Below are 21,971 nucleotides of genomic sequence, written 5' to 3' on the forward strand. Positions count from 1 at the left end.
TTGGACTGCTTTTTGACGCAAAAGTGGCGCAAACTTAGAAAATATGATTGTATTTTGTAATTTTGAGCCATTTTTGCACAGAAAAATTATGCAAATGCAGCACTAAAAAAGTATAAATATGGGCCCAAGGTTTTGTGGATCTCGGCACGGAGAAGTTTCCACAGTCAGGCATGCTTGTGACTAGGGCATGCCTGATGGATTTCTGGGTGCTGACTGGGAGTAATTTGAATATCCTCCTCAATATCTTCAAGGTATCAAAGCACGAGGCGGTGACAACGTTGACTTGGGTTCTTGTTAGACCTGACAGCCTTTAGGTGGTCTTCCCCCAAACCTTTTGCCTATTGCCTCACATTTTTGCTGATTTCTTTTTGAAGGCCTGCACACTTTAACACTGCTGACCAGTACTAATGTGCTCTCTCCCCAAAACATGGTTTGATTGATACATCCACAACTGTCATATTTAATTTACCTACAAGTCCCTAGTAAAGTGAATTATAAGTGCCCAAGACCTGTAAATTAAATGCTACAAGTAGAACTGCAGCACTGATTGTGCCACCCACTCAAGTAGCCCTTAAACATGTCTAAGGTAGCCCTTAGTGCAGGGTGCTAGATAATTAAAAGGCAGGATATATACTTTTAAGTTTTACATGTCTTGGTAATGAAAACCTCCCTATTCATGTTTCACTACTCTGAGGCCTACCCCTTTCATAGGTTAACTTTGGGGATTCCTCATTACATTTAATAAGCTGTAATTCCTGGATTTGTCATGTTTAGTACCTATGGAATTGTAATAATAAATCATTTTTAATGGTAAAGTCAGATTTCTTGTTACAATTTTGAAAAATGCCACTTTTAGAAAGTTGGCATTTTCCTGCTCTTAGGCTTGTGGCCTACAGCCTGTCTCCAATACATGTCTAGGCTAAGTGACAGCTGAACTTTCTGCATTCCCTCAAGACAGCCACACTCAAAGGGAGCTTAGGTGTGACAGATGGGCCATCAATATTGTGATGGCCCATCCTGAACAGGATGGGTGGGAGGAGCTGACACACTTGAATAAGCAGTGTCCTGTTTCAATATAAAAGGCTACAGAACTCCCTGCAGTGAGTCTGGAGCTAGGGCAGGAAGAAAGGACCTCTGTGCACTTCAAAGGCCCGCCTTTGAAGTCACTTCCACTTCAAAGGCAAAACTGGGTATAAGTACTGGACCTCTGACCCAACCAAATCAGTACACGTTTGAAACTGTGAAGAACTCTGCCACAAAGAAGGACTTCTGTGCTGCTACAAAGACTGCCAGTCTAGATGGCTGCTCTGCAAGAACTGCTTTTCTGCTGTGCTGTCCTGTTGCCTGCTGTCCTCGTCGCTGCTGAGGGAGGTCTGGACCCATCTCACTTCTTTTGAAGTCTCAGTGACACAAAAGACTTTAAACACACCTGCTATAACTCCTCTACCAGCTTCCGGCACCCAAGATGTGCCTCTCAAGTCCTGGGCCATTGAAAGTAGTTTTGTGGCTCCTGAAATCAGGCTTTTTGGTTCATAGTGACCATGAACGGGCCCACTTGCACTGGAACCAAGGCGCTCACATGAAGAACCAGCAGAACCGCTGCAAGTTTGTCTGTTCACACAGTAAAGATTGCTGCTGGCTCCAGTCCACCCGTCTTCAACACATGGAAGACTCTTCGCACCAGCGGGTCACCGCCAGTGACGTTCTCCTTGCTCCTGATAAACTTCTTTCCTGCAAATGGGACTCTTGGCTCTTTCAGCTGGACTTTCCTGGGACTACATCTGCTCCATCGTGTTCCATGATTGGATTTGACCTGGTCTAGCACAACCAGATAGCCCTGGTTGGCGCTTTTGCTTTTAAGCACTACATTTCAGTTTATTCTTTAAAAATTCATAACTCTATTGTTTTAAACCGGAGTTGTTTTGTAGTGTTTTCAGTGTGTTATCATTTGAAGTGTTAAACAAATGCATTACCTCCTAAGTTAAGCCTGCCTGCTGTGTGCCAAGCTACCAGAAGTTGTGCACAGGTTAATTTATGGTGTGTATCTGATTTACCCTGACTAGGATTGTGGTTCCTGTTTGGAAAGGGTGCATACCTTTGTCAACCAGAAAGCCAGTATCTAACATTGCTTATGTGGCAGTTGCTATTGATGACAATCCTGAGGTTCCTGGCCTGGGTGGTTGGTGTCAGTCCCAGTGATATTGATCACCAGATGGAGTCCTAATGTGAGGTCTTCTTCCAGTTGGTGATTTCAGTGATGCAGGCATTCAATTTGATCTGGGTACTGGGCATCTGTCTGTGATGGAGAGAATGAGCTGTGTGTATTTGGTGTAGCACAGTACATTGATGTCTCAACGGGAGATCATGCTAGCTGGAGGGATCATACATGCATTGAAGATGGATAGGGCTCATGGAGGCTATTTGAGGAACTCTACAGATGGGGTCATGGGCGTATGAGGGTATGGTTCAAAGCTAAATGACTGCATCCTTCCATTCAGAAAGGAACAGATTCATTGGTGTGCATGCCCTTGGGTTTCAATGTTGTGTATGTGTGTGGGATGAGGTAAGGGTGGGAGGTCATGTCAAATGCTGGGGAGCAATCTAGGAGCATGATGGGTGGCATATGTCCAGAGTCATGTAGATGTCCTCCATGTTGGTGATGAGGGTGGTTTCCATGCTGTGCTTTGGTCTGAAACCAGACTGAATGGTGTTGACAAATTGGTGCTCATTGAGGTATTCAGTGAGGTATTTGTGGATGATTTTCTCTCTGACCTTGGACTTGCAGCAGGGAAAGGAGTATGTAGGTGGCAAGCATTGAACTGTCAGAGGAGGGTTCCTTCAGCAATGGAATGGCAGTTGCGTGTTTCCAAGTGTCTGGGAAGGCCACAGAAGAGGTGGAGACATTCTGAATTGGTTTGAGCATGGCACTGATGGGTTGCAGTCCTCTGGAATGGGCATGGTAGGGGTAGGGGTCCAATGGAACCCATGAGTGGTTTGGCTTCATATTGGTGATGGTTTATTCTGGGGTGAGGATGGGCCATGCTATTAGCATTGGTTGTATTCATGAAGTTGGGACGCATTTGTTGAAGACTGTGTGAAATATGGGCTGAAGGGGCTGTAAATGGCAATGACTTTGCTACTGGCTTTCATAGTACATATCATTTGCTAGTAGCATCTCAGGGTTGGTTTAAAGGTGATCCTGCCTGTATTCTCCTGGCTCATTCTCAATTTGCACTCCTGGTTTTTACTGTTGTATTTCACCAGTTTGAGTTCTTCCATGCACCTTGCCCAGTGACTAGATGTTGTAGTGTTTCTGAGGTGATCCAACTGTTTAAATTCTTGATGGGTTTGGGGGGGGCTGTTGTTGTGTTCAGGTCAGTTGATATTGAGAGTGGTGTTCCAGGCCTTGTCAGTTCTGCTATTCCATTTTCGGCAGGCTGGTCTGTTGGTGGTGCGTGTGCCTATGACTAGGACAGTGATGCTGAACTTGAAGAGGGAGTAGTTGGTCCAGGAGACTGGTGTGGGCGTGTTAACCCTTGTTGGATATGCCCAGGCTTCCAAGGTCTTCTATGAGTGCTTTTGATTTGGGGTCTGTGTGGTCTTCCAGATAGAAGATCAAGTCCCCAAGTAGGATGTAATTGCTAGTGTTTAGTATGGGAGCAGTTATTGAGATTGTGTGAATGGTTGCAGGGCTGTGTGAGTGTGAGAGAGTGTTGTGTGGGTGCTGTCGATGACAGTGCAGGTGTGGTGAGTGTTGGGTAGTACTAAGTGCACAAGAACTTGCAGGAAGAGCAAGAGAATGCTCCCTTAGTGTTGTGTGATACAGCAAGGCAGCAAGGCAGCAGTGATGAGCAGCGGCAGCAGTTGAGTGCAAGGAAGGTCATAGGGGTTTAGCAGGATAACGGGGGAGTAGCGGGATCCCTGGTGCTAGACACAGTCCAGGAGCAGACAGATGCAGCTGGATCACGAGTTCCATTCTGCCAACCTTTCCATGGCAGTTCACACCGCCGTTGAAAAGCTGGTGGAATAGGGGTGCCATGTCTCCTGGGTGCCATTTGGCACCAAGGTTGGAGGATCAGGACACAGAGTAAGCTTCAAGGCCACCGTGGTCCCAGCTGACTCCTCACCTCCTGAGGGAGCCTGCATTGCTATTGCACACAGGGAGCTGCTACACATGCAGCTCCCTGTTTGCAAGAGCAATCATTTCATCATTTACCCTGCCCGTACCTCTATGGGCAGGGACAGAGATGAAACCTCAGCTTCCATCGGGCGAGAGCACTTTCACAGCTCTTGCCCGCTGAAAGCAGAGTGTTTGATCTGACTTGGTGGGAGCTATCAAAGCTCCTGCCAAGTCAGAGAAAACAGCTATGTGACAGGGTAGGCACCCAAAGACATAGCAGGAGCCAGCCTTAGGGATGGTGGTCCGCAGTGCCATTATTGACTCCATGAGGTGGGGCTGCATGGCCCCCCTACAGCGTTTAATGTAGCCCTGGGGAGGTGGTGGTCCCCGGGGCTAGGGATTTGTGACAGACCTCCTTAATTTTTCCATTTCTGCAGTGGGGAGGTGGTGTTCCCCAGAGGTTTGGGGATGCAGGCCCCCCCTGCATTAATTTCATATTTAGCCCTAGGAAAGTGGCGGTCCCCAAGGCTATGGTGGAGGACATATGGGCCTCCTCCATTAAAAATTACTGTTTTGCCCCAGAGAGGTGGAAGTCCCTGGGGATGTGGGGGATGCTGTATGGGAGCAGACAAAATCACCCCTCCTAAAATTATTTTTTTATAGGCCCTGGGAGGTGGTGGTCCCCAGGGCTTGGTGCGGTCAGTTCAGCCCCCACACATATTTGAAAAATTCATCCCTGAGCAAGTGCTGGTCCGTAGGGCATGGTAAAGCCCAAGGAGAGGGGTCTGTGCGGCCACCATCTAAAAACAACATGTGCAAGAGACAGAGCTTTTTTTGTTGCAAATGTTTTTAAAAAAGCTTTTTGCTCCGATGGGGCCCCTTGAGGACCCCAGCACCTGGGCAAGGGGGTCAGGGTATTCCTACGCTGCACCCTTTTTTCCTTTCTGAGGCCATGCATGGCGCAGGTTGGGTGTTTATAGAGGGTAGGCTGCAGGCCCTCCAGCCAATCCCCTGCCATGCACGGCCAAGGGCCATGCATGGTGCAGGGTTGGGTCCTGATAGGCGAAGGCCCTGTGGCCAACCCCCACCACTCATGGCTGAAAGCCGTGCAGGACGGTGGTTGATTAATATAAATTTATTAAATTACTTAGCATTAAAAAAACATAGAAATTCACTTAAAAAACCAAAGGTTACAAGGATGTTATATTTAGGTTCACATTCTCCTCAAACAAAACCATAGAAATTCAGTTGTTAGAGTTATTTCAAGTAACTGTAACCCATGTCCTAAGGTAACTATAACTTGCGTCCTCGTCATGCATTGCTAGTTAACCCATATATAACATCATTCATGACAACTTTTATTAGATCGTTGATAATATCAATGTAACATTATTGATTAGATAACAGTGCATGGCGGGGTGCGAGTTATGGTTACCTTAGAGCATGAGTTATAGTTACATGAAATATATCCAACTATAACTGTCAAACTTCTATGGTATTGTGTAAGAAAAATGTGAACCTAACTATAATGCCCCTGTAATATATAATGTTACCTACTGGCAGTCGCCAATAAGTAGGTAAAGTTAGGACTTAGTTTCCCTAGGAAGAACATTTTTGTTTTGCCTATACCTTTAATGCCATTTGTGGAATTGTCACAAAATTTTCAAACCTAGTACAACAGTCAGTCAGTCAATCGCATTCTACTCATGCATTTTCCCTTAGGATCTGTAAACACCACTACAGACCGAGCCACTGAATGGAATTACAAAAAAATTAGCAGTAAGCTAGATCATGGTGCGCAGATTGTACTTTTTGTTTTTTGGGTTAAATCTGTTCTGCAGTTTCTGAGTTATTAAAGGAAAAAGAAATATAGATACCTGAGCGGAGCCTAAGCACAGCTCTCATGGTGAGATCTGATTGGCTGTTACCACTTCAACCAGGAAGTTCTGGCAGCCATCTTGGGACCAATATACATGATAGCACCCCAATTAAATGCATTTTAGGGAATGGCAGATTTTGAGGGTAAAATAGGGGAACATATAAAGGTTGATAACAGACTTTAGTTACAGTATAAATCATGTGTTGATGGTACCACAATCATTTAGGTGTGTTCAAACTTCTCCTGGGATTTTATGAATCATTTTCGATGGAAAACTCTTTTCTCGAGATTTTCCCATAGAGGTTATGTAAGGTTTTCGAGAAGCTCAAATGAGAGAATATTTTCTGCAAGTTCTCACTATCTTTCTCAGCCATATGAGAATCAAGTCTGACATTCTCAGTAAAACGTGTACTTCCAACAAGAGCAGCCTGTCAGTTGATTTCCTTGTGTTCTATTGCGGACTCCCAGAGTATTCTAAAGAACAGCTGGAGCGCTAGCAGTGTTACTTATGACAAAGGTGTGGCATACCTGAAGCCATCTTCATGGAATCAAACTGGTAAAACTTAAAATATTTAATTTAGACAGGTACAAAATGATGGTTATGACTGTAGAAAGAAACATTAGGACATGTTTTAATTGAGTTCTCAAATATCTTCCTCTTCTATTTCATTAAAGCGTTCTGACATGAGATTGAAACATGAACTTTCAACACCAGCAGCTGACAGGCAGTTAACTTCCTGGTAATTAGCTGCATCTCTACAGAGTTCTACTGTGCAACTAGAGTGATTACATTCTGAATTTATGCCAAAAGTGTTGCACGTCTGAATGCCATCTTGATGGAATCAAAGTGGAAAACTCAAAGCATTTTCTACTGAGGATACTGGAGTACATTAGAAAATTAGGATGCTTCATAGCAAATAATTCTTCCAAGATGGCCACAGCAAAAAAAGAGCCCAAATGTAACACAAATATCACCTAAATGTAGTCCAAGAATAGACCAATGATAGAAGTGGGCAAAGCGCTTAGGGCCTGATTTAGAGTTTGGCAGATGGGGGTCCTCTGTCACAAACGTGACAGAAATCCCTTTTGCCGTATTATGATTTCCATAGGATGTAATGGAATCATAATACTGTGAATAGGATATCCATCCTGTTTGCAACTCTAAATCCAGCCCTTAATTTATTATATATTTTTTTTGCAGTTTTATGTAGCGCAGACCTGGCCCGAAGATATTGGAGTGCTTCATATAAGCATCAGTTACAATACACAAGGAAACATTCATTTTGGTTTTAAGTGATTTGCCCAAAATCACAGTATGTTGAGCTGATGCCAAAACTCAAACCTGGTTCACCAGTTGCAAAGTCTGCAGCTCTGCTTGTAACACCACATCCTCTCCGCTAACTGTAATAAATATTCAACTGGATAGAATACTTGAAGATGGCGAATAATTTAGATGTGCTTTTTCACTATTTGAGAACTCAGAAAAAATGTTTGCAGACAGGGAAAGAGATGAAAACTCTGTTTCCAACAAGCAGGAACTATTTGACAGCTTCCACTTGCTGGAAGTGGAATGCTTGCTTTTGCTTGTTGGGAGCTGTCACAGCTCCCGCCATGCAAAAGCAAACAGCTACCTCCTGAGGGGGGGAACCTTAGGAAGTAGCAGGAGCTGGCCCTGGGGGTGGTGGTCTCCAGGGCCATTGATGGCTTCTTTGATCTGCATGGGCTGGCCCTGTGGAGATTGTGATCCCTGGGGCCATATATGGTCTGGTGGGGTGGGGCGCACAATCCCCCTGCATCTTTTTAAAATTTTCTATGGCCCCGGGTAGGTGGTGGTCCCTTAGGTCCCCACCTTTACATTTGTTTGTAGCCCTGTGGAGGTGGCGCTTCCAGGGGCCTGGGGGGGGGTCCTTTTGGACCCCCAAGATATTTATAAAATGTAGACCCAGCCTCAGGAAGGGGGAGATCCATGCAGCCCCCCTAACAATTTCAATTTTTGGACAGGTCTGTACAGCCCCTGTGTGTTTATTGATTAAAGCCCTGAGGAGGTGGTAGTCCCTGGTGCTTCTAAAAGACCCAGGAAGGGGGCCTCGTAAACCCCCTCCTTTTATATTACATTGGCCTTGCCCACTGGACCACCCGAGGACAAAATTACTTAACCGTGCAGGAGACCATGCTTTTATTTTTAATTCTTGGCAAAATCTATGGATCCTCCTGATGATTTTGCAGAATTTTTTTTAAAAACACTTTCTAGCCCTGGCGGAGTCCCAGGGGGAACTCATGACCAAGGCAACGGGGCAAGGGTATACCTACCCTGTGCCCATTGTTTTTGCATGTCTTTTTGGGACACGGCTGAAGCCGGTTCCCAAAATGCTGCCTTCACTTCCTGGTTGAAGTGCTGGTAGCCAATCAGATCTCTGCACGAAAAAGGGAGAATTCGCGAAGTGGTTGCACCTCTTTGGTTTTCTATTAATATCTCAAAAACTACTAAATGGATTCGCACCAAATAAAAAAGGGCACTTTCTGGACCAAGAGCTACCTTTTTTTTTTTAAGTTGGTGTAATTCTGTCTAGTGGTTCGGCCTACAGTCATGTCTAAAATTACTATTTGAATAAAAATGGGAAATACACTTTTTTTTAATGCCCTCATTTTCACGGCCCCCGCTTGACGGATCACCATGTAACCTTCCATGCACAAGACCCAACTTAGCACCTTTTTTGTAACATTTCATGACTATTCATCATAGTTCACCAAAGATATAGCCAAGTAAAAAAATGCTTTTTCTATAGAAACTAGGTCCTAACTATAACTACCTACTGGTGGCTGCCAGTAGGAGGTATCTAAATATATACCTATATCTATATATCTATGCAAATTTATATATATATATATATATATATATATATATATATATATATATAATTTGCCAGCTTAACATTTAAGTTGACTGTGATCAAGACCGAGAGGGTCGAAACGCGTTGGTGATAGTTGGTGGGGTTGTTTTTTCATTAAATAAAATAGGATTAATCACAATTCTGTGAGTGCGGCATCTTTAACTTAAATGTTAAGCTGGCAAATGATTTATGGGAACAGGTCCTTCCCCGATGCCTGCATCGACGAGCAGAGCGCGCCTTTCTTCATGGATCTGTTGGAGCTTAATATATATATATATATATATATACAGTATATATATATATATATATATATATACATATATATTGTCAGCCTCCATTTTGTTTTTTTAAAGTTTTTTAATTTAATTGGAAGCTCCCCTTTCCAATGGTATCTCTACCCAGTGGATCTCTACTTGAGGATCGCCACAGGAAAGTCATCCCCAAGCAGGAATCCACCCACTACATAACAGGGAGCAGCCCCTTAGGCAAAGGCTTGTGCTTCTCTCACCCCGCCATGTAAATCTTTCTGTCCCCCCTCTGGTAGGTGGGTGGGGGTGCTTACCACCAATTTACCCCAGGGAGAGGGGCAGAAAGGCCACTAGACAAAAGGAAAAATAATAAATAAAAGTAATATCAGGGAGGGAGCTGCTTACTGTGTGCATGGCCATGCCTCCACCCAAAAATATCTCAACAGTATTTCCAGTTATTTTTCTCCCCCCCCCACCTCCTGGGGGGGGGGGTGATTAACTCCAATCCGACTCCCTGGGGCAGACACCCCACTAGATACCAGGGAAAAAATTATAGGAATACAGGTATAGGGGCTGCCCACCATGGGAATGGCCATGCCGCCTCCTCAACAAATATGTAAACAGTCTTTCTGCCCTTCCAAAGGTGGATGGAGAGACTACCCCTAATCAGCCCCCGGGGAGCATTAAGCCCACTGGACATCATGGAATAGTTATAAAAAGACATAAGGGTGGTGACTTCCCACCATGTGAATGACAATGTCCCATCCTAAAAATGGCTCAACAGTCTTTCGGCTGCCCCGGGGTTGGGTGGTGGGAGGTGATTTACCCTAATCTGTCCCCCAGGGGTCAAAAAGCCCACTAGACACCAGGCCATTTTATGAATACATAAAGGGCTAGAGGCTGCCCATTTTGGACATGGCCACACCCACCCCCCCAAAAATGCATTGTCTTTCTACCCCAATGGGGGGGCAGATGGGGCAATCACCAAAGCCCACTGAACTCAAGAAATAAGAAAGAGTAGAAAATTGAGGGATGAATGCTGCCCACCATTGGCATGGCCATGCGCCCACCCCAAAAGGGGCAGACTTTCTGCCCTACCTGGGAGGCAGTTTGGAAGTTTGCCCCGATCTGCCTCCCTGAGGGAGGGCAGAAATCCCACTAAACATCAGTGAATGGAAAATGGTATCAAAACAACACAAAGGTGTGGTCTAACCTGGCATCAAGGCACAACCCACCCCAGAAGGTTGCACCAAATTCCCCCCTTTGTGTGGTAGAAAGTACACCTGACACCAGTGATTTTTCATCTAGAGCAATTGTAAGTGGTGTGGGCGTTGCACTCTTGCATTGACCACATCCACACCCCAAGTGGGACAAACCAGTTTCTCTGCCCCCATCTCCTATGCCAGACAGGGGTCATGCTTTCAATTTGTCCCTCGGCAGGCCAGAAAGTTTACTACAAACCAGGAAATTCAAAATGGCACCAAAACAAGCAAAAGGACGGTGTGACCTACCCTGGCATGGAATTATACCCCTGCCCCAGAAGGGGCAATAGAGTCTTTCTGCCTTCCTGGGGATAGGAGGTTTGTCCCTATTGGGAAGGTTGCTGCAAACCTGCCCCTGGGAGGGTAGAAAGTGCACCTGGCACCAGGGATTTTGCCTTTGGAGCAAAAGAAAATGGTGTGGGTGTTGCACTCTGGCATTGGCCACACCCCATCCCACCCCAAATGGGACAAACAAGTCAGGTGGTTTGCCTTCAATTTGTTCGTAGGGGGCCCTTTACACACCGGGGAATTCAAAATGGTGCAAAAAATAAAGGCTCAAAAGGATTGTGTGGCCTACTCTGGCATCAAGCTACACCCCTGCTCCTGATAGATCAATAGTATCTTTGTGATCCCCCTGGAGGCTGCTAGGAGGTGTGATCCAATTGGGGAGGTTGCCCCAAACACCCTTGGTGAGTGTAGAAAGTCCATCTGAGACCAAAGACTTTGCCTTTGGGGCAAGAGAAAGTGGTGTGGGGTTGCACTCCGCCATCGGCCACACCACACCCCAAAAGAAGAAAAAACTGTATTTTTGCCCCCCCACAGGGGCAAGCAGGAGGTTTGCCCCAATATGCCTCAGGAGGGCAGAAAGCCCACTACACACCTGGGAATTAAAAAAAATGCCAAAATAAATAAAAGGAGGGTGCTGCTTACCCTGGTGTTGAGCCACACCCCCATTCCAGGAAGGTTCATAGGATGTTAGTCCCAACTGGGGAGGTTGCCCCAAATCTGCCCGGGGTAAACAGTCCACCTGATAGATTTTGCCAATGTGGAAAAAGAAAGTGTAGCAGGTGTTGCCCTCTGGTATTGGCCACACCCCTTCCAAAACAAGTCTTACAGGTCTTACTGCCCCCGGGGCGGACAGAGGGTTCACCTTCAAGTTGCCCTTGGGCATAATGCCTACCAGGAATTGAAAGTGACACCAAAACAAACAAAAACAAGGTGGAGCCTACCCTGGCACTGAGCTACACCCCTACCCTAGAAGCGGGAATAGTGTCTTTCTACCCTCCTGGGGGCTGCTAGGTTTGTCCAAACTGGGGAGGTTTCTCCAAGCTTGTCCCTGATGGGTAGAAAGTCCACCTGACACCCGGGATGTTGCCTTTCGGGCAAAAGAAAATGGTGCAGGTATTGCACTCTGGCATTCCTCACACCCCCACTCCAAGATGGAAAAGACAGATTTTTTTTACCTTCCCACCCCCCTAGGAGACAGAAGGTTTGCATTAATTGTACCTCCTTTGCTGCTGAGAGATTGGTGGGACAGCTAACCAAATCTCATTCGGTATCTAAGCAGCTAGAGTCAGCATTTGCTGCCTTTAGAGAAGGGCATACAATTTAAGGCAATATGTGTTACTCATCACGTCTTGAATAAAACTGGCCTTCATATCCTTAATTCCCTTTAAGAGGTTTATTGCCCTTAAAGGTGTCTTTGATCATCTGCTCATAACCTGATGTTTGTTCTTCACTTTAACTAGACAGAGAAGCATCTCCACTTGTCCCTAAACTCTGGAACAACCTCCTGGTGGCCCTGCAATACAGCACAAATCCTTTGACCTTCTGGAAACCTCTTAGACCTGGTTGCTTTGGAGGTGTTGGTGGACTTTATATTTTCTCATCTTTCTTATTCTAGGTGCTCTGGGAAGCTCTCTCCTGGGCAGCGAGGCATAATATAAATACCTGTAACATAACAACATGCTCCATAGCCTTTTGGCTAAGTTTGCGCTATACAAATACTTTATACATCTATCAAATGCCAGTGCCCAGGAAATCGAATCACCAACTCTTTGAAGCAAGGGGACATAATCAAATTTCTAAGGGCAGTGCTGACTCTATTGTCCCACATCAGTGTGCAGCTTCCCACCTTCCAGCTTAAGAATATCAGCAACACACTTCTACTACCTGGGAAAATAACTTAACCTCCACCTTGTAAACATGAATAGTCTGGGGGTTTCCAAAAGGGAATCTGGGAGAAAGTTCCTCCTATTGCATGATCATCTCCTTTTCACTGGGACACCACTATGAAAATCCCAGCATATGTGTTCTGACCCATAGAACATGACACAATTGTCTAACTCCTGACATATTTAACTTTCCAGCATAGGAAAATACAGCAATTGCATAGAGATTCTAAACGTGATCTATAGACTGCATCACAGTTGCGCCATCCACTAGGCTGGCAAAGGAAACATGCCTTCAGGTCTCCCTGCGGAGCCTGACTGCTACCCTTTTTGACAGGAAAGAACCCCAATTTTAAGTATTATTATATAAGATATTATATAATAAATTATATATAATATCAATGTTAAATACATCACCCATGAAGGGTGCCTGGTATTTAAATGTGGTACATGCCAGAATTTAGGCCCATATTTGCACCACATTTGTGTCATTTTCGGATGCAGAAGCGGCGCAAACTCACAAAATACAATTATATTTTGTAAGTTTGTGCCGCTTTTGCATCAAAAAATGATGCAAATACAGAGCAAAAAAAGTATAAATATGGGCCTTAGTATTGGCATGAACCGTCAGTGATTAGCCCCAAAGCCTGTTTGCACTGTAAGATCGCTTGAGCTGCTCAATGAGAAAAACTGCTGTTCAGGATAAAATCAAAATGCTACTACCTTTAATACTGGAACAAATCAAATACTATTTTTAATGATTATTTCCAGGGGCACCAATGACAGATGTCCTGTCTGCCGGATTAAAAGTTCCATTCGATGTAATGTACTTGTCTTGTAATACGGCGGATGGGTTATCCATCCCGTTTGTGGCAGAGTGACCCGTCAGCCGAACCCAAACCAGTCCCTAAGTCAAAAAATAAAATCTGTGATGGCCAGTTGGTGTATCTCACCATGCTCCATCACAGCCTGCCTAAAATTGTGCCTGGGTCCTCGTCAACCTGAAAAGTGACTTAGTTGGCATTTTACTTTTTCTTGGTGCTTTTTGCCTTTATTCTTTAAAAAAAAAACATCTCCGGTTTCACTAATTGGATTTTTGTCATTTTAGTGTCATTTTTGACCAACAAATATTTAACTATTTTGGGGATTTTTATTTTGTTGTGTTTTAATACTTTAATTGTTTTGTTGCTGCTAAGGGCCAGATGTAGGAAGCCTTTTGCATGTAGCAAACTGCAAAAAACGCAGTTTGCGGCATGCAAAAGGCCGAACGCGTTGCACAACCTCAAATTGCGAGTCGGTATTTGAGGATGCGACTCGCAAATAGGAAGGGGTGTTCCCTTCTTATTTGCGACCGCATCGCCATGCTGAGTTGCTTTGTGACTGCGAATGCGGTCGTAAACCAACTCGCAGTTACCACCCACTTGAAGTGGGTGGTAACTCATTCGCAAAGGGGAAGGGGCCCAAGGGAAGGGGTCCCCATGGGACCCCTTCCCCTTTGTGAATGCCGAAAAAAATGTTTTTTCAGAGCAGGCAGTGGTCCTATGGACCACTGCCTGCTCTGAAAAAACGAAACTAAATGGTTTCTGAAGTTTTTCTTTTTGCAAATCGTTTTCCTTTAAGGAAAACGGGCTGCAAAAAGAAAAAAAAACTGCTTTATTAAAAAAGCAGTCACAGACATGGAGGTCTGCTGTCTTCAGAGGCCACCATCCCTGTGAGTGCATGGACTCGCTATGGGGTCGCAAAATGCGACCCACCTCATTAATATTCATGAGGTGGGTCTTTGCGACCCCATAGCGAGTCGCAGAAGGTGTCTGAGACACCTTTCTGCATACAATTTTGCGAGTTGCAAATGACTGAAACTGTGTTTTACCCTGAAATGTTCTGGCATTATGCCTTGTGATGGACTCAATTCACCCAAATAATAAACCACTTTTTTACAAAATCCGCAGGCCTCATTCTCTCTGGTTCACTATATACATACAGGCAGCACGCATTGAGATGTCAGTGCAAGGATCCAGGTTAGGGAGTATCATTGAAACTTTACATGAGTGGACCAGTAAAATACCACTTCTGCGGCACAGATAACAAGGTCTGGTCACAACTACAGATCAATGAAGCGCGTATGCTTCAACCGCTGCTCTACATGCTAGAACCATTGACAGAGCGGTCCTTCACTACCTCTATGGAGAGCACACTCTGCGGTTCCCTCCAGTTCAAGACAGGACCAGGTCCTCACGCACATCAGGGAGAGGTCTAGGCATTCACACACCTGCTAGATTTGCAAAACGTTTAGGCTAAAATCTAAAACCCCGGACACAAGATACTCACAGGGGATATGAGTGCATACCGTGCAGGAGACATTTCCGCCCCAAGAAGCACATTTCCCCGTTGTGAGTGGCTCTTCACCTCCTGTCTGCAAAGCAGAACTAAGGAAAATTCACAACCAGCTAATTGGAATTTGAGGTCTTCCAAAGCAATAGAAAGGTATACTCCACCTTAAATTCAGAAGTATACATCATTTCCCACTTTGTGTGAAAAGTATATTTTGTTTAATCTTTACACCGACTAGGCTGTGCACCAAAATAATATTATTCATATTGTTTTCAGTATTTTAGGAGAACAGATGAAGAATATCTCATTGGTGATCGAAGCCATGATGTCCACGAATGGCAATATTATCACAATAATGGATAATGCAACATCAAGTATGGAGATTGTGTCCCTGCTTACAGAAAACATGACCTCAGCGTCAGAAGATGCAACCAGATTTCTTTTCTCCTCAACCATTGCCTCTACTTTAGCAAACACCAGCAGAGGGCGTTCTCAGCCTAAGAAGTGTGAAGAGGACACAAATATTGTGAACAGCATGAATACCTTATCGGTGGTGTTGTACAGCGTGGCATTCCTCCTGGGTGTGATGGGTAATGGCCTGGTTATCTGGGTTACTGGTTTCAAGATGAAAAAAACTGTGAACACTGTATGGTTCCTGAATCTGGCCATTGCTGACTTCATCTTCACCCTTTTCCTCCCCCTCAGCATCGCTTTCACTGCCATGGACTTCCATTGGTCCTTTGGGAAATTCCTGTGCAAAATGAATTCGGGTGTCAGCTTCATCAATCTGTATGCAAGTGTCTTCTTCCTGACCATTATCAGCATTGACCGCTGTTTTTCAGTGGTACTTCCAGTGTGGTGTCAGAACCACAGAAGCCTCAGGCTGGCTTCCATCATTGCTCTGGTCATTTGGATTCTTGCTCTCATCTTTAGCTCACCAATCCTTTATTTCCGTGACACCACTGTATCCAGGAAGACAAACACCACAGCCTGCTTCACTAATTATGCTGACCTAACCAAACCAGAAAACATTCTTTTGTTTCAGAAGAGGCATAAGGCCATGGGCGTCACCAGATTCGTGTTTGGCTTTCTCATTCCCTTCATGGTCATCGTTGTCTGTTATGGAATAATCTCCTGGCGGATAGTAAGAAACCGAATGTCCAACAAATCACGAAAGCCCTTCTTAATAATGACTGCAGTCATTGTGTGTTTTTTCTTTTGTTGGCTGCCCTTCCACATCTTTGCCTTCCTAGAAATAAGCACTCACAAAGGGACCAGTTGTGCATTCCAGAGAGCGCTAAAAGTTGGCATCCCCCTTGCTACAAATTTAGCGTTCCTAAACAGTTGTGTTAATCCCATCCTCTATGTGTTGCTCGGTCAGGATGCCAGGAGCACAATCCGCAAATCTTTCTTGGCACAGTTAGAAGGTGCTTTCAAAGAAGATGCTTCGCAGGATTCCCGTTACTCCAGGAACCAGTCCAAGACTATGTCGGAACTAGACACGTCTGTTGACCGGATGGCCAGCAAAAAGCTTCCCATGCAACAGGTGCCGTTGACAGACCAGTGAATTATTAGCCATTCAATTAAACTGGACTATTACTATCCAGTGGTACCAGTTGCACAGCTAACAACATTCGTTTGCTCCACATTTTTTATTTTGCTGTCCCTGTGAGATTTTCCTGATTTCAATTGAGAAGCATTATGCATTGACAGTAACAGTCACAATGTGACTTTCCCCAATGATTGAATGAGATGTGATGGTACTGTGGTGCTTTACAATCCAATAGGCAACGAGAAAATCTCAGAACAACGACTACTCTATTCAGGTTCCTCACATATCAGTGTAAAACGTCATACTATAAGTCGCCTGCAGCTATGGAGCAACCTTTTTCTTTGACTGTTCTGAACATTTATTTCTACTTTCCCTTGAATCATCTAGTCATGTCTCTTCTACTCGTGTCATCCTGTCTGTCGAAGAGATATGAAATATGTATGACTTTACAATGCATACCTTTACCACAAATACGTATGTCTCTCTCTCTCTATCTATATATATATTTATATATATATATAGATAGAGAGAGAGACAAAGAGAGAGAGTGAGAGAGACAGAGAGAGAGAGAGAGAGAATAAATTCACTGAAGAAACAAAGGTAAAGTGATGTTATAGTTAGGTAAAAATGTCAGTTGCAACATACCTTTTTAAACTGAAAAAAAAAAAAAAAATCAACAGTTATAGTTAATCGAATAAGATACAACTCGCACCCTCGCCATGCACAGTGTCGTAATCAAAGATGCCATTTCATATGGCATATTGATATTAAGAATATGGTCAAGGAATATGGCATGAGTGATGTAATATGCAGGGTCTTAAGCTGTGCATAGCGAGGGCACCAAACTGACCTTTTCACCTGACTATAGTGTCACTTTACCCTTTGATTTTTTCAGTGAAGTTCTGCATTTTTTCAATGCAAATTAATATTTTATTACCATACCTACATATACCATGCCATGCACCGCCAGAGGCCAAGCGCAGCATGGGATTGGCAGCAGCCAGTCCCTGCACCCAACCCCTCCAGCAGACAACCCCCTGCCGCACACGACTGCTGTGCCTCTGGCCAAGCCACTGCAGCCAGCCAAACCCCGCCAATCACTGCCTTTGGCTGTGCTCGGCATTGGGTTGGCAACAGGGCCTGGCTCTAGGCAGGACCTGTGCCCGACTTCTTGCTGGTAGCCACAGCCACACACAGTCTGACCATGCACGGAGTTGGTTAGCTGCAGAACCAAATGCCCATATGTGGCCAACTGACTATAGACACTCATGCCCACCCCCTTTGGTTTGCAAATGGTTTTTGTCCCGCTAGATAATTTTCTTGTTCAGGATAAGGGGACGGACTCCCCATGTCCAGTAATGGCCACTGCAACATTTCTCTTCATGTTGTGGCCAGGCAAACAGAGAAAGCTACCGCTCCTCTGTGTTTGTGCAAGACAACCAATGGAAAAAACACCCCTCTGACAATCATATCACTCTATTATTTAAAGTTGCATGCTTGTGGGATGCTGGTGAGAGTCCTGCAAACTCAGCCAACCAGATGCACATACATTCTGAACCTTAATTTCTCAAACACTACTACTGGCAGATTTGCACCAAATCGTGAAAAACACACTGTCTGGTTAAGATCTATTTTTTTGCCAAATTTGGTGTGATGCCATTCTGCCATTAGAGTGTAGTGCTCAGGGATGTGTTGCTCCCTTCAGCCATGGATTTGAGGAGTCTATTGGCTTAGTCCACAGGTACCAGTGTTGTGTAAACTTTGAGTCTGGTGTAGTTCTACAAGGTGTGCTTTCGAACCTACGGGTGACACTTGTAAACATGGTTCAATATACCAACAATGAATGTGAAAGGTAGGTTATTTTAGCCCCGTAGAACACTATTCTACGTGTAATTGACATACAGGTATTGCTTGCTTTGGGGTTACTAACAATGCTATTAGGGGATCAGAGACACCATGGTAACAGTAACACACCCATTTCATGATTCACAGTATCACCCACACTGCACTAAGAAGAATGAACACTTTTAAGTATAAAGTATTCATTATTACAGGAATAACCTATTTATCAGTACGTCTAAGAAAACTAAACAGAATATTATGAAAACAGCAAGAAGGAACATTAAAAATAACAAGAATAAAATGAACAATTTGAACATGGTTAAAATGTCATCAAGAACCTAACACCTACATCTATGTGCTACACTAAGCGTGCATGGAAGGCAGAGCAACTTGCAGTCTAGAGTTTCTTACAGAGAAGACACACTGCTTACCTTGTTGACAGCAAAATCTGTCTTTATCAGTGGAGGCATGAAGACAGTGTTCGCTGTGAAGGTAAAACACGTGCTGCCGTAGTGGTCCTTTACAACTCGGCTTTAGGTGAGATGTAGCATCTGCAAAATGGGCTAGCAGTAGGCGAGACAGTCTCTGGCAGAATCGCATGTGATAATTTGTGCAAAAGACTTCTCCTGACAAGTGGCCCAGTGGCAGTCCTTATATATATTATATCTTATCATAAATTGTAATTTCTGATATACGTTTAGGAATGTCTGACATAGGTTATGTTCATCAAGGTGTGCATCCCCAAAGTTTTCTTATGAACATAGAAGGTAAAGGGCATAAATTCAGACTACACTATTTTGGCTATATTTCTGTATTTCTTCTGATTTAACTTTGACATGGTAAAAAGTAGACGCTTGTCCCAAACTAATGTCCCATCAGGTTTTTTTATCTATGCCATTAGTTGAATGACTTGATACTTTCATAACACTCCGAAAGATAAGATCATGGTGGCATCTGTGTCGAATCTGGAAGGGTAACGACTTCCATTGTCTAAGTTAGAAAAGATGGCAACTTCTATTATTTAAGATGGAATAAGGACTTTCATTAAATTAAGTCAGACCGTAGAGGCTTTATGTCACCAGTAGATTTGGTTACATTCTCTTCCAAGCAACATAGGACAAAGGCTATAAGGCAGCTAGGTTTCATGGCCGAGCACACTAGAGTGTTTTTTACTGGGATCTCTCTTAGACACCATGCGCACAGGTTCTAAATAATGGGAGACCCAACAAGACAGTCATCCTCCAGATGGCAAAAAGGATTGTCATTTGCTAGAGAAACATTAAACATCTGTTTTCACAGATACACCTTGCAATAAAATTCTGATTTTCCTCCACTCTCAATTCGCCCATGGATCATTTTTCATTCTCTCATCCCCAAGCTCAGCAGGTGGCACACTCTAGCTCTTAAACTCCCTTCTTCTTCACAGCCCTTCCTCTGACTTATTGTTGCATCTACAGCTCCACCATACTATCCTTTCCTTCACAGTCCAGCTCCCAGTACCACTTTTTCCCCAATGCCCCACATAGCCAGAATTTCAGCCTCTTAGGACTGAATGGCTTTCTCATCAGGTAAAGTGCAAGTGAAAGGGAAACGTGCAGGAGTGAGGTGCTGACCTCAGTGCTTTCCAATGAATTGTCTTGAGTAATCAACCTGTATGTGGGAGAAATGATTACAGTCTGCTTCTGGAGTGTCCTACATCCCTGCATCACTGCTTCTCCTCACAGCTGCTGGTCTGTTTCACCACCCAAACACCTCCTTCAGCTATCAGACCTTGAGCAACGCCCTCCTTTATCCCCTCACATCCTCCTATCCTCCTAAACCTGCAACCTGCCCAAGCCTGGCACTGCCTGCTTCTCCTGCTACCTGAGCTTCTGCTGGCTGCACTGTCACAACCTGGGTGGCACCGTTGACCACTTATGCCCTTCCATCGTTGTTACATACCTGAAATTGTTATTTACTGACACGCTTTGATGTCATTTTTGATGTTATTTTATACTATGCAGTGATCTCTCCTTTACTCATTCAAGGCCCAGTGCCTACGAGTCCCTCTCCTATTGTACGATTCTTAAATGTTCTACTACTGCCTGTCTTTAATCCTGAATTATGCGTCATTGGACTCCACCTACTACCTTTGATCAAATATCTGACTCATTTCCATAATGGTCAATGTCTCAATGTAATTTCAAGGCTACCATTTATTGTAAGGTGGCCACATATTCCACAACGAGTGAGCAGTATATAACACTGTTACATAAATTCATGAATACATATGACGGTTCATTTTACATCTTTGAAATACAATTTGTATTGCTAGGAGATGGAAATACCAGTTCGAGTAGAGAAACAATGCAAAAAATATTTTTATTAAATTTATATTTTTTCTAATTCATTCTTATAATTGTATTTATTTGAACTAGACACAGCACTGTTAAATTGCATTCCCATAGCAAAGCAGTAGCCTGTATTTTGTATTTGCAGCTGTCTTACTTTACTGCATCAAAAGGTAAATATTGTGCGATCTCCAGTTTTATTTAATTGTTCATTGAACATACAGCGCATAGATTTAAGGATTCATTACTAGTTTGATTTTAATAATACTGATGTTATTTTATCTCTACAATCGTGTTCTTCATGCTTAGCGATAGAGTTGTGCAATGCGTTTCCATTATTCGTGTAACATCTCCACTGGACGCTTTTCTAAATAAATGATTGTCTGTAACCCAAACGATGTATGTATTAATCATAGTTTGAGTACAAAATCAATTCCTAGTCAGATAGATACAGAATGTTTCTAGAATATGTATAATGTTTCCCTAATAGGTGAAATATACTTGTGTTATCTTTAGAATGTAGGACTTGTAAACTACTCTGAACCTACCATCATATTCACAAACCAACGTCATCTACGTTACCATCCAATGCATCTGGTAATGGCTATCACAATTTTTTTAACAGTGTTGCAGCTCTGCAGGTTAGAGGACATGGGCAGTACAGACAATACATAAGGAGTGTATTTACATTTAAATTACATTTTGTTAGACTTAGCATTCCTACCTTTTTGCCTCCGCTTCCCAGGTTGTTGATGTGTGCTGGACTGTGTTTTTGCTGTTTTTTGATACTCTGGGCACTTTACCTCTGCTAACCAGTGCTAAACTGCAAGTTCTCCTATGTAAAATGTATGTGTATTTGGCTTATTCATGTTTGGCATATTTGATTTACTATTAAATCTCTAGTAAAGTGCACTAAAGGTGCACAGGGCCTGTAAATCAAATGCTACTAGTGGGCCAGCAGCTGGTTGTGGCACCCATGTTAGTAGCCCTGTAAACATGGCTCAGACCTGCCACTGCAGTGTCTGTGTGTGCAGTTTTAAACTGTCAATTCGAAATGGCAAGTGTACCCACGTGCCAGGCCTAAACCTCCCCTTTTTATACATGTAAGGCCCCCCTAAGGTAGGCCCCCCTAAGGTAGGCCCTATGTAGCCTCATGGGCAGGGTGCAATGTATGTTAAAGGCGGGACATGTGCTGATGTGTGTTACATGTCCTAACAGTGAAATGCTGCTAAATTCAGTCTTCACTGTTGCAAGGCCTATCTCTCTCATAGGTTAACATGGGGTCTGCCTTTACATAATATTAAGGTGCAGATTCCCTTTGAGAGCAGATAGAAATGTGGATGTT

General features: G+C 43.8%; 1 protein-coding gene across 1 annotated transcript in view; it reads left to right on the forward strand.

The window, feature by feature from the left end:
• LOC138246564 (chemerin-like receptor 1) overlaps positions 1-21,247 on the forward strand; it is a 68,313-nt gene extending 47,066 nt beyond the window's left edge. Inside the window, exon 2 of the mRNA XM_069201243.1 lies at positions 15,179-21,247. Within this exon, the coding sequence (XP_069057344.1) occupies positions 15,195-16,469 (1,275 nt within the window). The 5' untranslated portion in view covers positions 15,179-15,194 and the 3' untranslated portion in view covers positions 16,470-21,247. The remainder of the gene's footprint in view (positions 1-15,178) is intronic.
• Positions 21,248-21,971: the final 724 nt, after the last annotated feature.

The sequence above is a fragment of the Pleurodeles waltl genome, chromosome 7, assembly GCF_031143425.1.
Source record: "Pleurodeles waltl isolate 20211129_DDA chromosome 7, aPleWal1.hap1.20221129, whole genome shotgun sequence".
Lineage (NCBI taxonomy): Eukaryota > Metazoa > Chordata > Amphibia > Caudata > Salamandridae > Pleurodeles > Pleurodeles waltl.